The following is a 16,431-nucleotide window of genomic DNA, read 5'->3' as shown; positions in this document are numbered from 1 at the left end:
CATTGACTCCTGTTTTTCTCGGTCCAGCCCTGAGAGGTAGGTTCCATGCTTATCCCCACATTATAGGGGAAGACAGACAGAAGTTTTAAGCAGGCGGGTTGGATTCGCGGGATCTGGTGCTTGCAAAGTTGTTGGAAAGGTGACAGGAGCGCAGTCCTTGGGTATTTTGGCCCTTCTCCTCCAGGCCGAGGTCCAGAGGCCACGAAACTACAAGAAGTCAGGCAAAATCTGCAGCCCGGAAGTGAGGGAGGCAGGTGGTTCTGGGCCCAAGGTTCAGACCGCGAAGCAGCACCCATCCCTGTGGGAAGGAGGATGGTCCCGCCTCCCTTTTGCCCGTCCAACTACTACTGGCCCGAATCTCAACCGCATCCGGCGCCCTACAAGCAGGGGAAGCTGGGAAATGTGGTTCCCAAACTTTCAGGCCCTGGGGGGACACTGAGGAGGGAGGAAAGAGTCCTCACTCCAGTGGACTGGACCCAGCCTAGCGGGCCGTGCAAACAGCAGGATGCTCTCACGTGCGGACAAGGTTGATGCTCTACAGATTAACCTTTGCACAGAGAGTTGGGGCTGTGTGGACTCCATATACTTTGCCGGCTGCTAGCCCCTTCGTGGCTTTGGGACCCCTTCCCTGCAGGTCCTCGGGGGTCGTGGCCAGTAGAATAGGGAGCAGCCCTTTAAGGAATGGGCATCACGAATGCAGCAAGCTGGAAGCATCATTTTCATGATGCCCCTGGGGTTGTTCATGCCCGATTTCATTTGTTCTTTTAAATAAGCCTGCCGGGAGGGCAAACCAGGGGTTCTGTCGGATTTTTTTTTTTTTTTTAATAAACGAAGACCTGAACCTTAGGGAGGGCAGAGAATTGATGTTTATAATGCACCGCCTCTGTGCGAGACCGGCTGGTCGCTTCTGTGCGCGTCCTTTTAAATCTACCACAGCCCTCCTGTGTGGGCACTATTAGTCCTGCTTCTTGGATCCAGAAACCAGTATCAGAGCAACGAAGTGCCTTTCCCATGAGCGCACGACCAGGAATAGGAGGAATTCTCAAGAGCACACGAGCAGGAATGGAAGGAATCGGGATTCGAACCCAGGTCTGTCTGTGTCGTTCTTCCGACAGCTGTTGACCATGAGTCACTAGCAGGTGCCCCACAGAACCAGACGAGGTGGATTCCAAGTGTCCAGTGAACAGGCCAGGGCTGGGTAGCAGTTCAGGGGAGAAGGGATCTTCTTTGATAGAAGTGATGGGACCCTTCACCAGCTAGTTCCTGTTTCATGCCACCCTGGGCCCCCAGGCGAAGCCGCCGGGACCCCCGAAGGCCAGGACGTTGGTGGAAGCCAGTTTCCAATGACCCAAAGCCTCATGGACGCTAAGTCCCCGTAACCGCTCGTCATGCTCTCGGGATGGGTTGAGCTGGGAAGTCCTCCTCGCCGTGCCTCCTGAAGCTGGTGTGTGTGGAGGCCAAGTGAAAGCAGACGGAGCCGGGGAAGGGGGTGGCAGGTGAGAGAGGCAGCCGTGGCCCTCCACCTGTCCATCTGCCCACCCCGCTGGTATGAGGCGATGCAATCTGTGTGGCACCCCTGGGGCTTCTTTGGGCCCCACCCCCTCCTCCAGGTTTGCCAAGCACCTGATGCACCCAGGAAGCTGTGCCAGGCACCAGGCATCAGAGAAGCAGAGGAAAGACTGTGGCCTCCACTTGCAGCTGTGGAGGAAGCTTGTAGACCCTTTCTCCCACCGAGGACTATCAAAGCCGGATGAGACAGAAATCCAGCTCTTTGAAGGTGTTCAGAGAGCAGCCAAGGCGGCCGGGACTTGAGAGAGGAAGATCGAGAGAGAAGGGAGAAGAAGGGCTTGAGTCTTACATCCTGCGGCCTTCCTGCCTGAGGGACGTGCTGGCTCGTAGAAGGCTCCAGAGACAAGCAGAGAACAACAGCTCCGTGTTGGGCCGTCTCACAAGGCTGGGAGTAAAACTAATTAAATAAAAAATGGAACTCGGGACCACCAGGTCAGCCCAACCCTAAGTGACCAAGAACCTAGAGCAAAAGGAACCAGAGAGAAAAGAGGGATTGTCCTGCACCTTTTCTTCCTTCCAAGGCATTTACCAGTATTTCAGTTGCACGGGACCAGACCCCGAGAAACCAAGCCGAAAACAGCAGCCGAGAGGTTAAAAGGCTGGACCCCGCCTTTGATAACCTCACAGTGCAGGGGAGACAGAAATCGGAGGTGAGGCAGGCAAGGAGGAGGGGCCTCGGTAGACATCCCCGCTATCCTTTGAGAAGGGCCTCTGAGTGAGGGCAAACCAGAAATGACCAGTCACTGTGAAAACTAGAGTGTGGCCCCACTCATCCCAGTCACCAACTGGAACAAAGTCCCTGCTCACGTTCCTCTCCGAATGAGGACGGCCTGTTCCAGGGCCTCTGTGCTTTTGGCACATACAGTATGCACAGTTACCAGGCATGCCGGGAGACAGAACCAAATGATGGAAGAGAAATAAAGAGAGAAAACAGACAACAGAAGTAGACCCACGTGTTCTCCAAATGTCACAAGGGACAGACATGATGGTCTTTAAAATAACTGTGGTGAATAATTGCAGGACGGTAGACAAGAGGGGGAATCTCACCTGAGGAAAACAAGAACCCATAAAAGTTTGGCTCAGATGGAAATTCTAGAACTGAAAAATACAATAACCAAAATGAATGCAATACCTAATTCAAAGACATTAGATGCAGAGGGAGAGGGCATGGCAAGGTAGTATGTGTCTTAAGAAATTGGAAAGACAACAGATTTCAAGCCCAAAGAAATGACAAGAGAGGAAGTAACGAAGATGAGAGCAGGTGTTGATGAAATAGAGGAGTAGCTGTGGCTGTAGAGAAAGATCTAGAAGGAGCAGCAGAAGGCGGGGGCGGAGTGCTGGCTCTGCCACCATCTCTCTGTGTGACCTTAGACGAGTCGCTTGCCTTCTCTGAGCCTCAGTTTCCCATGTCAGGAAAATAAGCATGATTATCCATTTGGCCCGGTTGTGTGGGGATCCACACGGAGGGATGTCCACATGGAGGGGGGTCCACACAGAGGGCAGCACTGCACTTCTTCACGCGACGTGCTGATGTACCCACCCATCGACTCGCCCCCTTGGTCATTTCACTGGCAACTCTCCTGCAGGGGCTTTGCGGAGAGCTAGGGGGCATCCCAGCCTTGGGGGATCTGTGCACCGCGGCAGGCATGAATGGAATAGAAACCCGTGCGGTTCATTCCCCAGGCTTTCCAAGCATTTAAAACAGCTCATCTGTCAGTGGCTGGTCATTGCCAGCCTCTCCCTGTTGCCAGAGAGGTTTATCCTTGCTCAGCACCCTCTTGAGGGAAATCATGACTTTCTGGATCCTTGAAATGTGTCACCATTGTGCCAGTGACCCCTTTAGACTGTCACATACACGTTCTCCGTGCCTCCTCCAGTACAGGCATACCGTGGGGATCTTGAGAGTTCAGTTCAGTGCGATCCAGCGGATATTGTAAACAAAGTGAGTCAAATGAGTTTTCTGGAGCGTACAGAAGTTATACTTCCACGGGGGGAGTCTGTTATGTGTGCAGTAGCATTATGCCTTAAAAACACAAGGTGCATACCTTAACGTAGAAATCCTTTTCTGTTAAAAAGTGCTAACCCTCATTTGAGCTTTCAGCCCGCCGTAATCACTGATCACGGGCCATCTTAACAAATCTAATAGTGAAAAAGGTTGAAATATCGTGAGGATGGCCAAAATGTCACGCAGAGATGCGACGTGAGCGAACACTGTTGGGAAACGGCACCGATAGGCTGGCGAGGCACAGGGATGCCGCTGTCCAATTCGTAAGAGACGCGGTATCTGCAAAGTGCGACTAAAGGGAGCGGGCTTGTCCTCCAGCACGTGGCTGAGAGGTGCCCGTCACTCTGCAGGCGGGCCAGGGGGCCGTGTCCCCGGGGGAGGTGTGGCCGGCCTCCCTCGCCACACGCTTGGTGCGCGCAGAGGTCTCAGGCCCGTGGCATCTTGGTCCGGGTTCCGCTCCCGGGAGCAGGGCTGGCTTTTGCCCGTGTGTCACAGGCTGCATCACTTACTGGGGTACAGGGCAGTCACGCTTTCCTCGTTTCTTCCCCGGGGCCGGGGAAGGGGTGGAAGGGTGTTCTCGCTTTTCCATTGCCGTGCACGCGAGGGCTTTGGAAAGCACTCACTGATGCTGGCACAGAAGGTCTCTGCTGGGATGGGATCCGGGCGAGCGCTCTGGCCTCGGAGATGCGGCTACCGGGACGTGCTGAGTGGATGGGAGGAGGGTGTTGTGGTTCCCCTGCTTCTGCAGCCCAGCCTTGCCCTCTGTTCCCTCCCTCACTCCAGCCCAGCATCAGCTCAGAGCATGAATATCTGTCCCATGGAGCCAGGACCTTGTAGGGACCCTGACAGCTCATTCAGAACTTCATTTGATCTGTGCGGTCCAACAGTCCTCTGTTTGAGTGACCTTGTCTCTGCCCTTGGTGTCGGCGGGTCCCCATGTCACTCTGAGCAAACTTAGCCTTTCTAGTGGCTTCCACAGCCCCGCGCTCTCCACCCCACCCTCACACATGCCTGTTCCTCTCCTCCACATCGATCCGGGTGGACCAGCCTCCTTTCTCCCAAAGGCACCAGGGCCTTGCATCTGCCTGGGAACCTCCCACCTTAGACTCTTTCTCGATGCGTCCCAACCACCTATCCCAGAGCCTGGAGCATCGCAGAGCCCTAGAAAATATGCAGTGCGTGGATCAGATGACTGGACCAGCCTTGCCTGGGTGACAGCCCAGCAAAGTGGAAAGAATCAGTGGTACCAGCCCCATTTTCCAGTTGAAGAAACAGTTCAGGGAGGGCAGGTGACTCGTTCACGGCCACACAGCAAACGGGCGGTACAGCCTCGTTGAGAATCAGCATCTTCTGATTCTCCGTCTGTGCTTTTCTGCCCAGCTCTCCCCTCTGGATGGTTGGCCCTTGTCTTTCCCGGCATCCGCTTCGGCGTTCCTTTGGTGCCGTGTGTGTGTGCCAGGTGACGGGGACCCAACAGTGAGTGAGACTGAGTTCCTGTCCTCGTGGGGCTCCCGGCCCAGGGAGGAGACAGATGAGTAAACAGGACCCCCGGCGTGGAGCCAGATGCTGTGGAAGCCAGAGAGGAGGCTGCTCCTGCCAGGAGGAGGCGGGCCTTCTTCCAGGAGTCAGCACCAGCTGATCCCTGAAGAACGAGTGGGAGTCAAACAGGGCAGGATGGTCTTTGCACACAGTGGGGTCAGTGTGGGCAGGAGCCCAAAGGCAGGGACAGCTCTGACCTGTGGATCAGTCGCACTGCTTCAAGCTAGAAGCAATCTGCTTTACAAAATAAAGGGGCTTTGTTACCTGTCTCATGTCACGCAGATGTTAAGGCGGAGGGTGGACTGCAGGTGAGGCTGGGCCAGGTTCAGCACCACCTGCCCCGGTCCTGCTCAGCCCTCGCTTCGTCCACTTGAGCCATTAAACCGGCCAGCACGACCTTGACTTTTATGTCCAAAAATCGAACAGCCAGAGCAAAATCAAGTTTCTTCGCCTCCTGCAAGTCAGGGGGTTTCAGTCTGACTGGAGGACTTAGCACACATACCCATCCATCCCTGGACCGAGAGGGCCGGGAATGCCCTGCCAGCCAAGTCAAATCCGAGCCCGCCCTTGACGGTAGGCAGGTTAATCTAACTCAAGCGACAGAGCTGCTTCTTCCTGGAAGAGCCGGCCGGGGTGGGGGAGGGGGGGGCCGGAAGGGACAACTCTGGACACCCGTAGGTCACCAGGACAAGTGGGGTTGTTTTGAACAGTGACAAGTGGTGCACTGGGCAAATCAAGATGTCCCCTTGCCCGCTGGGCTGAAGATCGGGAAGGTCGTAGAGGGCGGTAGCACATTGGAGCCCTGGATGTCTCCAGGAATGCGCTATGGATTTAATCTGATTTTTGCCCCCCCCCTTTTTTTCTATAGTAATCAATAGCCCTCCAACCGTTACTTTCCTAGAAAAAAAAAAAATGTACCTGTGGCATCTACACATTGAGGATGGGGAGGAATTGACCCGACGGAGATTGGGGCTGGGGCAGGGGACACATGCTAAGCAAAGAGCAGAGTCAGCAAGCTCCAGTGAAGAGGTGTGACCGCCATAAGGTCGGGGACGTCCGGGGACTTGTGCTGTGCATATCCGAGGAGTCCCTGTTGGCTTCCTTTGATGAGATCTGCTCCCCCTTTCGGTTACACCCTCCCGGCCGAAGACCAGTTGCCGGATAACGTATCGCTTCCCGAGCAGAGTCCTTGAACCTGGAACTCCCCGCCCCACGTGTGGAAGCAGAGGGGTGTGGATTTGGATTCAGGACCTGCTTCCTCTTTTCCCCATGACCTGGGGAGGGCCATGTGGTCTCCTTGAGCCCGTTTACTCTGAGGACAAAACGGGGAACCCCTGTTTGTCTGGCAGTACACTTTGAGGACTCTTGGACGAGATGGGTACGCAAGAATGATCGACCATCGTGTCCGGCTTTTAGTGGATCATCCAAGAATCCGCATTCAATCATGGAAAGAGGAGAAGGAAAGCTGAACAATCACCTAACAGATCCCAGAAGCTCAGCCTGTCGCATTTTACCTTACCTTTCTAACCACTTCTGAGTGGAGGTGTTGTTTTCCCATTTCACAGAAGAGGAAACTGGGGGCCGGGAAGACTGATGGACTTCCCAAGACCACAGGGCTAGTAAACCAGAACTTGAACCTGGGCCATCGAAAGCCTGCTTCATAGGGCTGAGGCTGACCGGCAGAGGGTGCATGCCGGGGTGCGCGGAAGCGTTGAATTGTTGTTGAATTCGGAATCCAAAGGAGAGTGAAGGAGCGAGAAAGGAGCATGTACGTAGCAGTCTCTGGGTGCCTGGCGCTGTTCGTGCATCGCTGACTCGTTTCACAAACTTCGGCTGAACGCTTACATGTACAAGGCTCTGGCTGCCGAGAGATTGGGGGGGGGGGGGGCAACTTCTGTGTCCCTTAGCAACCTGGCGGAATAGGCGCCAACATCCCATTAGCCACAGGCACACCCCGAGGCTCAAGACGGGGAGTAAATCGTCCATAGCCTCCCATCTCGTTGGCTTGACAACAGAGTGGGAGATCACGGAGCTCATCCTGGAGGAGGTGAGGAGAGAGAGATGGGTTTTTATAACAAGCTAATGCGATTTCACCCTGTTTTCTTCCTCCTTTTCCGTGCAGGTGACAGACGGCCCTCAGTGCCTTCGTCAAGCAGGCTGCTTAATGGTGACAGCGTGGGAAAGACCGGGTTGTAATTAAGTATCAGCACACATCATCCCTTCCGGAGGACGGTGGCAAAGACACCTTCCCTCTCTCCTGCACCGTAACCCTTCCTTTGAGGTCCTCACCACCCCCCCCCCCCGAGAGTCCCTGCATCTGTCACAAAGATTAATTGCCCCTCAACCCCTTTGGATGGGAACGGAAATCATATTATTAAGTTTGATTAAAGCTTCGAGAGACACTATTGGCTGTTTAAGGACTGCTGACCAAGCCGCCTGCTTATCTCCTGGAAAGACAGATTATATGCAAGGGGAATCAACCTCACCCCGAGTGGTCACTTAGCCGCCGGCCATCACAGGGTGATGTCCGGCACACTGGGGTGGCCGCTGGCCCACGGGAGCGAAGTCGGCCGCAGTCCCCCTGGGAGTCCCCGCCTCGCCTTGTGACCGAGCCTCCGTCTCTGGGATTTTTCTTCCGCGTGCCCCCCCCCGCGCCCCCCCCCTGCTCCCGGGCGTGATTTCCTCCAGCCCGTCCCTGGGAGGCGTCCTTCCGGACAGAGCAGAAATGGTGACCGTGAGGAAAAGGACTCTCAAAGTGCTTACCCTCCTCGTCCTCTTCATCTTCCTCACCTCCTTCTTCCTGAACTACTCCCACACCACGGTGGCCACCACCTGGTTCCCCAAGCAGATGGTCGTCGAGCTGTCCGAGAACTTCAAGAAGTTCATGAAGTACGCGCACAGGCCCTGCACGTGCGCCCGCTGCATCGGGCAGCAGAGGGTCTCGCCCTGGTTCGACGAGAGGTTCAACCGGTCCATGCAACCGCTGCTCACGGCCCAGAACGCGCTCCTGGAGGAGGACACCTACAGCTGGTGGCTGGTGAGAGCCAGGGACTGGCTGTGGGTCCGGACTGGGTGGGGGCTGGGCCCCTGGGGGGCCCCGCCAGGCTCTCATTCATTCACCCAACAACTATTGGTCGGGGACCCGCGACGCGTAGATCAGAGCAGAGCGTTCTGCGTTCGCTTCCTGTGTCTGCGTAGACGGCTGCCCCAAACTGGGTGGTTTGAAACAGCAGACACATCACGCCAGGCTCAGCTGCCATCTTCACGCGACCCTCCCCTCTGGGTCTCTCTGGGTCTCTGGTCTCTCTCTCTCTGCCTTTCTCTCTAAGGCCACCTGTTACTTGGTTCAGGGGCCTCTAAATCCAGGATGCTCGTTCATGACCCTTTTCCACAAGGGCCCCTTCACAAGTTCGGGAGCTGGGACGTGGTCATAACGTTTGTGCAGGGCCACCGCTCCGCCCACTAGATATCGAGATGCAAAAAAGAGACACGGTCCCTACTCTCCTGGAACTCTGTTCTGGCCGAGAGAGACAGATCCGAGACGGAGAAGCCAAGCTCAGGGGGAAGTGCCCTGAGGAAGACCAGAGGAGGTTTGTGAGAGAAGCCAGGGGTCAGGGGGCTCCGTCATGGGGCTGTTGGGGAAGGTCTCTGAGGAGGCAGGACTTGAGCTAAGCCCCAGAGGTAGAGGAGGCGCCGGCCACGGAAGGGTCTGGAGAACGTGCCGGAGTCACGGCAGCAGCGAGCACAGGGGCCCTGGGGTGGGGCCCGCTGGGTGTGCTGGCCTGGAGGTGGGTGGCACCATGGTGAGGCGTCGGGTTTGTTCTGTGTGCACCAGGGAGCCTCCGTGGATCTTAGCCAGGGGCGTCCACGATCCGGTCTAGTGGTCTGAAAGGTTATTCCGGGTGTTGAGCCCCAAAGTGGATTGAAGGGGAGTAAGAAATAATTCCTCCCTTGGAGATTCCTTGGGCACTTCCTGTATGCCAAGCGCCAGCATACGGAGATGGAAAAGTCTTCCCTTTCTTGGGTTGCAGGGGTGGCGAGGGAGGAGATGCGCCCAGCCGCACGCCAGGGCGATAGAGCGGTACTTGGGAGGGAGCGCAGGAGATGCGCAAGTGCAGAGGAGGGGCGTCAAACCCCACCCTGGGTCTGGGGCTGTCGGAGGAGACCGTGGCCACGCTCATCATAAAAGATTCAGAGAGGTTGTCCGGGTGGGGACCGGAGGAAGGGCTCTCCAGGCAGAGGGACCGCTTGGTGCATCGGCCTAGAGGCGTGAGAAAGACCGGTGGGGTTGCTGGAGGTGTAGGGCCTCCTGGCTAAAATCCGAATGCGAATGGGGGGTGTGGGGTGTGAGCCATGAGGCCATTGACGTTAGCTCATGAAGGCCTTCATGTATCCTGTTATGAAGTGGAGTTGAGTGAAGGCTGAGAAAACCAGGGGGGGCTTCCTGTAAGAAGCCGACTTTCCCTCTCAGCAACTCTTTTTTTGTTTCTTTCTTCTTTCTTTTTTGTTTTTTGTTTTTTGTTTTTTGTCTATTTTTGGGAGAGAGCGCATGGGGCAGGGGAGAGGCAGAGAGAGAGGGAGACAGAGGATCCGAAGCAGGGTCTGTGCTGACAGCATAAAGCCCGACATGGGGCTCGAGCTCACAAGCTGTGAGATCATGACCTGAGCCAAAATCAGATGCTTAACCGACTGAGCCACCCCGGCGCCCCTCTTTAAGCACCTCTTGCACTCCGGGAGCTTGTGGTCCATTTGGACAGCTGAGAAGAGGCTGAAATGACTCAGAAGAAGTGAATCGGAATGCCTGGGCCAAGCCTTGGTTCACTCACTGAGCTGTGTTGATCACGTCAGTGTGCAGGTCCTGGGGTGCGTTCCGGGGAGGTGACAGAACAGAGCAGGCAGGGTCTACACCCCCTCGAAGATTCCAGAGTCTGCTAAAGGGGGCAGTGGACCAAAGCTTGGCCAGGCAGGGTTTCGCCCTCACACTCTTGACACTTGGGCCTGGATACCTCTTTGTTTCTGGGACTGTCATGCACATCGTAAGACGTTTGGCACAAGTATCCCTGGCCTCTACCCACTAAATGCCGGCCTCACCCGTCCCCCAGCTGTGAGAACCAAAACGTCTCCAGATGTTACCAGATGACCCTGGCAGGGAACTTCTAGAGTGGACAGCCAGGACGGTCTTCATCCACCTCCTTCCCTAAGGCCCTCAGGGAGGGCAGTTTCTAAAATTCGCAGGCTGGGCCGAGCCCAGAATGTACAAAAAGGTGTAAGAAAAGCACATCGGTTTCTCGCTATACCCTAGGTATCTTCACAGAACATGCTCTGTGCCTTCTAGACTTAGAAATCAGGGTGTAGCGTCATGGTCCCTGGGTTTTGCTCCCGACGTTCTAGGTCTTACCAAGAGTGCTTTTGAGTGAACCTCTTCATCTTGCCGAGTCTCAGACTGAGGTTATACCGGCCGCCTTGCCCACGTTCTCTACGACACGGCAAACATTAGCTGCTAACATTTCTTTAAAAAAATTTTTTTTAATGTTTATTTATTTTTGAGACAGAGAGAGACAGAGCATGAATGGGAGAGGGTCAGAGAGAGAGGGAGACACAGAATCGGAAGCAGGCTCCAGGCTCTGAGCTGTCAGCACAGAGCCCGACGCGGGGCTCGAACTCACGGACCGTGAGATCGTGACCTGAGCCGAAGTCGGACGCCCAACCGACTGAGCCACCCAGGTGCCCCTAGCTGCTAACATTTCTATTTATTTATTTATTTATTTATTTATTTATTTATTTTTTGCTGGCTGAATGGGCAAGTAGTAATGAATTTGCTTTCCGCCCCCACCCCTGCGCTTATCAAGGCTGAACATTTTTCCAAGTGACTGTTGGCATTTTATCAAATTGTCCTCCCACGTCCCCACCCCCAGCTCTTATCTACAGCCCTTCTTTTTCTGCAGCTCAGCCCCTGGTGGCCACTTGGAAGAGATGGGCGCTGGGAAGAGGGAGCCCCCGGTGAACAGAAATCGATAGCAACGAGCCGGGCGTTAGAGCTTCCGGGTTCCTTGACGGGATGCGGGCCACATGTCTGGAGTGAAGAAGCAGGACACCACGTCTGACAGGCACCCCTGTTCTGTGGGTGGAGGCCCGGAATATTTGCAATCAAAAGCAGCTTAGGGATTCCAAGATGCGTCAGGGCTGGGCTTGTGGGCCCCCAGACAGCCGGGGCATAAATGTCCCTGATGGATCCAGACCCAGGGCTCCAACCACAGAGCCCGTGCCTTTAAAATGTCGTGAGCCCGGTCAGAGCCCAGCTGCGGGGCGCTCGGCTGGCAGGGAGCCAGCGGAAGGTGGCTCACACCGTGTGACTCCCACACTCGCCGCGTCCCAGACCCCTCGGAGCCCGGCGTGGAGCCGACGGCTGGAGTCGACACTTCCAGCTCGGTCCGTACCCAGGGAGCACCCAGCCAGGCGAGGCCACTCAGCCACCAGTGGGGGAGCCGGGCCCACAGACCCTTTGTCCCTCCTTCCCTGGGGTTTTGGGAAAGTGCGGAGGATGTGATGTCGGGGCCTGGGGCCGACCAGCCGAGCCGGGGGGACTCTGAGGCCAGAACTGAGCTTCAAGGTCCCCGTGGGTCTCAGGGGCCTCCCGGCAGGTGAAAAACACAAGGCAGGTGTAGCTCCGACGGGAGCAGGAAGACCGGGGCGATCGCACAGGGTCCCCCTCGGGCTTGGTGCCCGCCCCCCATCTGCCTGCCCGGTGACCTTCTCCTCCGGCCTCTGTCCCAGGCACCCTGTGTCCCGGCCACATTTCCACTCCTGAGACAGGCCACACGGTGTTGGGCCCTCCCACTCCGTGGGGCCCGGGGTCCTGCCCCAACCACAGGACACGTCTTTTCTGCCCCGATCATTGTGCTCAGTGCACTTGATAATCGCAGCCCCCATCCAATGCCAAGAGCCACTCTGGCCAAGCTTTCCAGGCACTGCCCTCCAGCCCCCCGACTTCACCACAGCCTGGGAGGTCATCTTAACCTCTGTTTCTCACTGGTGAGGGGCACAGTGGGATCACATTCTAGTGCCTAAGCCCTGGAGCCAGGCCCGGGTACTCATCTCTTGGGGGGCCCTGGGGAACCCACTCCACCTCACTGCACCTCAGTTTTCTCATCTGTAAAATGGGTGCCTCGTATCACCTTTCTCGTAGGATGGTTATGGGAAATAAATGAGGAAACGCCTGTGAAGATCTCAGCGCAGGGCCCGGCGTGTAAGAGGAGCCACAGAATGTGTGGGGGGCGGCTGGGTGGCTCAGTCGGTTAAGCTTTCTGACTCTTGGTTTCGCGGTTCAGGTCGCGATCTTGCAGTTCGAGAGTTCAGGCTCTGTGTCAGGTGCAGAATCTGCTTGGGATTCTTTGTCTCGCTTGCTCCTCTCTCTGCCTCTCCCTCTAAATAAATAAATAAATACACAAACTTAAGAAAAAAACAAAAAAACAATGCACGCCCCCACCTATGATGGGCTTTCAAAGTCCGGCAAAAGTCCCTGCTCTAACCTGCCCGCGCCACACGGCATCGAGCGCGTGATGGGGGCTCAGCAGCGATGGGTCCCATGGGTGTGTGAATGTGTGTCGACCCTGGTCGAGGACATTCACGTACTCAGCAAGCACAGCAAAGGCACACGGAGCAGGCTACCGAATGTCACGCCTGTGCTTGTGGCTCGGATGCCGAGGGGGCCGGACAGACAAGCCCACAACAGCTGCGGGTCACACGACGCCCGTGCTGAGGGACCCGAGGTTCCCAGCACACGCATGAGGGCCAGGACCAATATCGTGGGGGGTTGTGGGAGGCCTCCCAAAGGAGGAGCAGGGTTCACTGGACGGAGAAGGAAGGAGGGATGGGAGGAGAGGGTACCTCTTTGCAGCACACGCGGGGGCTTGCGACAGGGGGCACAGAAGGCCAGACATCACGCCTCCAGGCTGGGCTATCTGTGCTGTGGTTCACGCCCCCAAGATCCCCGTGGGATCACGTGCAAGGGCACGTGCAGTGAGGGAGGCTCTCCCAGACTGTGCTCCGAGCGTGAGTGTGCCCAGGATGTGCGCCTCCCTGTCCCAGCCCGCCGAGGTGGGTCCCGCAGTGGAGCCGGCGTGCCCGGCCCTCCCTCGCTGCGGACAGCGCCCGCCCCTCGCGGACGCATCCCGGACTTGGCCTCTGCTTCCCGGCCCCGCCCTGAGTCGCAGGCGTTCTCGAGGTTCCCCGTCCACAGTTGGCAGGTGCCTCCGGAGCACGGACTGGATGCAGACAAGGATACTGGGAAACTCCTCAGGACGAGCGAGAAGGGGAGGGTGAACTTTGAATGCAACATTCTCTCCGATGCGCAAGTCAGCACCTGGTAGCACCCTTCCTGTTACTTACAAGAGGCAGGGAGACGCGACAGACTGTTCCTTCCCAAGGAGGACAGGAGCAGGGACGCAGCATTGAGTGCCCTGCCCCGACTGACCCAGCTGGCGGGTGGGTGATTTCGGATTCTAATCTGCAGAAACACAGCCCGGCTTTCCTCCCCCAAGTTCTTCCCGGCTGTGCGGCTGACGCGCCCAAGGGCCTGGCCCCTTCCCCTCTTGGGGCCTCGGGGTCTCCAGCGCTGCCAGGAAAGCCCTGCAGCGGACCCCGAATTGCTGACGTGGGGCCATGTGCCGCCTGTGCGTGGCCAGCGGCGTGATTCTAGGTGATGCGAGGGCGTCAGACGCGAGGGTTCCAGAATCGCGCATCTCAGAGCGAGGAAGGGAGTCCGCTGTCATTCTCTCGCTGGGTCTGCAGTCGCGAGGACTTGAACCTGACCCGATGTTTCCTTTTGCACTTCAACCCCTGCCGGCTTTCCTTCTAAGGGAGGGTGGGCGTCTTGCCCGGGGCAAGCAACTGAATGAGCCCAAATGAAATAACGTTATTTTGTTTTCATTGTTTTCTGCAATTACTTTCTTCTCCTTCTCCTTCTCCTTCTCCTTCTCCTTCTCCCCCTCCTCCTCCTCCTTCTTCTCCTTCTTCTCCGGCCAAGTAACCCTTGCTGTCCCTTTGTGGTGGGGATGTGAGAGTTCCTTTTAAAATGAACTTACTTCTTTTTTTTTTTTTCCTGCAATGAGTCATGAATGATGAGTAAGTCAGTAATAGCCGGGCTCAAGAGGATGCTGTGCTGTGCTCCCGAGTCACGTCCCCTGCCGGCTTCAAGCCCCGGGGCCTCCGAGGCAAAGCACGCACACATGTGATATACTAGGTGCTCAGTAAATACTGCTGAGCGCTGGAATGAAGAATGCCACGTCACCCCTGAATCCCACAGACTGTGCCAGACTCCCCCGAGGTAATGACACAATGTGAGGACGCTGGTCCTGAGCGTGTCTTCGCGGTGCTGGGCACAAAGGGGCCCTTCCTGGGTGGGGCCGTTTATGGAGGCTCCTGAAGGAGAGCTTGGCTGGGGCCCTCTGCCTGTCCCAGCATTGCCCAGGAGCGGTTGGAAATGCAGGTTCTTGGGCCCAGCCCAGCCCTACTGTGTCGGGCTCCTTGATTCGGGAGCTTCCCAGGAGATCTTATCAGAAGCAGGTGTTTAACCTGGAGATTATTCTGTTTTACTGTGTTAAAACGTGCCTAACAGTATTTACTACCTTAACCATAAGGTAAGCGTACAATTCAGTGGCTTTAAGCACATTCCCACTGTTGTGTAACCCTCACCACCACCTATAGCCAGCATTTTTTCACCGTGTCCCCCAAACCCTGCTCCTGTTAAACCCTAACTCCTCTTCCTCCTCCCCCGGCCCCGGGCAACCACCATTCTGCCTTCTGTCGCTATGGATCTGACCCCTCAGTATTTGTCTTCTTGTGTCCGGCTTACTTCACCAAGATGGGTTTCCAAGGCCCCCCCATGCTGTAGCGTCTACCAAACTGTCCTTCTTTTTTGTGACCCGAGTGATGTTCCACACCTGCCCTATCCATTCACCTGTCAGTGGACATTCGGCTTGCGTCCGCTTTACAGCTGCTGTGAATCGTGCTGCTGTAAACAGCAGGGTGTCTGCTCGTGACCCTGCTCTCTGTTCTTTTGAGGACGTGCTTTGGGATGGCATTGCCGACTTACGTGGTAGTTCTGGGTTTGTTATGCGCGGTGGCCACCCCGTTTTGCATTCCCCGCCAACGGCGTATGTGGGTTCCAGTTTCTCCATATCCTCACCAATAGTTGTTATTTTCTTTCTCTGTGTTTTATGTATGATAACCCTCCTAGGGGGTGTGTGTGCTGAGCGGTCCCGGTCTTATCGCCCATGGCAGGTGCGGAGGACGGGCTGGGGGTTTTAACTAAAGGAGTCATCTGGGCTTACCGATGGGCCTCTCCTTTGGAGATCTGATTCCTTCCGTCACAGGGTGGTGGGGGCCTGCGTGCCTCTGGATCTCCCTATGTGCCCCGTCACTAATGTCCTGGACAATGGCCAAAGCAATCTCTAACCTCTCCTGTCTTTCCCAGTCACTGCCCTGGGCCTGGAGCCGGGAGAGGCTGGTGGGACTCAACCCGCAGCCACCTCCCCCAAGCCCAGGGGCTGGGCTTGCCCGAGGTCTGGGTTCCAAGGGTCTGAGACAGGGGCCGTGTTGTGGGAGAGACTTTACGTTCGGTTTCTAAAAGCCTGGGTTCAAATCCTGGTTTGGATTTGGGACACGTGGTTCCACCAGGCTGGGCCCCAGAACATCCTTCTCACCTTCGTTCCAGTGTGGTGTGATATATACACAGCGACATGGTGACAGAGTCCGATGGGATGCTCCTTAGGAAATGTCTCCAGGTTCTACCAGGGGTGAGGAAGTCAGAAGTCTCGAGCTTGGTCTTAAAGGGTGAAAGCGATTTGCCAGGCAGACATCGGAGGCCTTGACGCATCCAGCAAAGGGCTAGTTTCTCAGTCTTGCTGGAGCCCGGTGGTCCCTGGGGGGTGGGAGGTGGGGGGTGGTCAGGAGGAGGAAGGGAGCAGAGGGGCGGGTGGTGGGCACGGAGGGTCACCTGACCTTTCTCTCGTGTGGCTTTCTCATATTACCGGGTCTCGATGCCTCAGTGGCTGGCAGAGTAGCTCGCACACAGTAGGTGCTCAATAAACATTTGTGGAATATGAGTGAGTGATCTTTCCCACCTCCCTGAGGGGTTCCTGGGCTTCCGGAGAGAGCTGTCTGAGCCTCCTCAGTCTCCAGGTGCCCAGCAAAAAGGAAGGTGCCAGGGAGGGACCCAGTGAGCACAGGGGGGGAGCTCCGGGCCCAGTGAGCACAGAGGGAAGGGGCTCCGGGCCCAGTGAGCACAGCGGGGAGGGGCTTGGGGCCCAGTGAGCACA

The 16,431-nt window shown here is 56.5% G+C and overlaps 1 protein-coding gene across 1 annotated transcript in view; it reads left to right on the top strand.

The window, feature by feature from the left end:
- ST3GAL1 (ST3 beta-galactoside alpha-2,3-sialyltransferase 1) overlaps positions 1-16,431 on the top strand; it is a 95,815-nt gene that overhangs the window by 68,801 nt on the left and 10,583 nt on the right. The window contains exons 4-5 of the mRNA XM_040494602.1: positions 7,236-8,150; positions 11,059-11,214. Of these exons, the coding sequence (XP_040350536.1) occupies positions 7,839-8,150; positions 11,059-11,214 (468 nt within the window). The 5' untranslated portion in view covers positions 7,236-7,838. The remainder of the gene's footprint in view (positions 1-7,235; positions 8,151-11,058; positions 11,215-16,431) is intronic.

Source organism: Herpailurus yagouaroundi, unplaced genomic scaffold, assembly GCF_014898765.1.
Source record: "Herpailurus yagouaroundi ecotype Mexico unplaced genomic scaffold, PumYag 186, whole genome shotgun sequence".
NCBI classification, from domain to species: Eukaryota; Metazoa; Chordata; class Mammalia; order Carnivora; family Felidae; genus Herpailurus; species Herpailurus yagouaroundi.
This window is presented reverse-complemented; position numbering and strand designations above follow the sequence as displayed.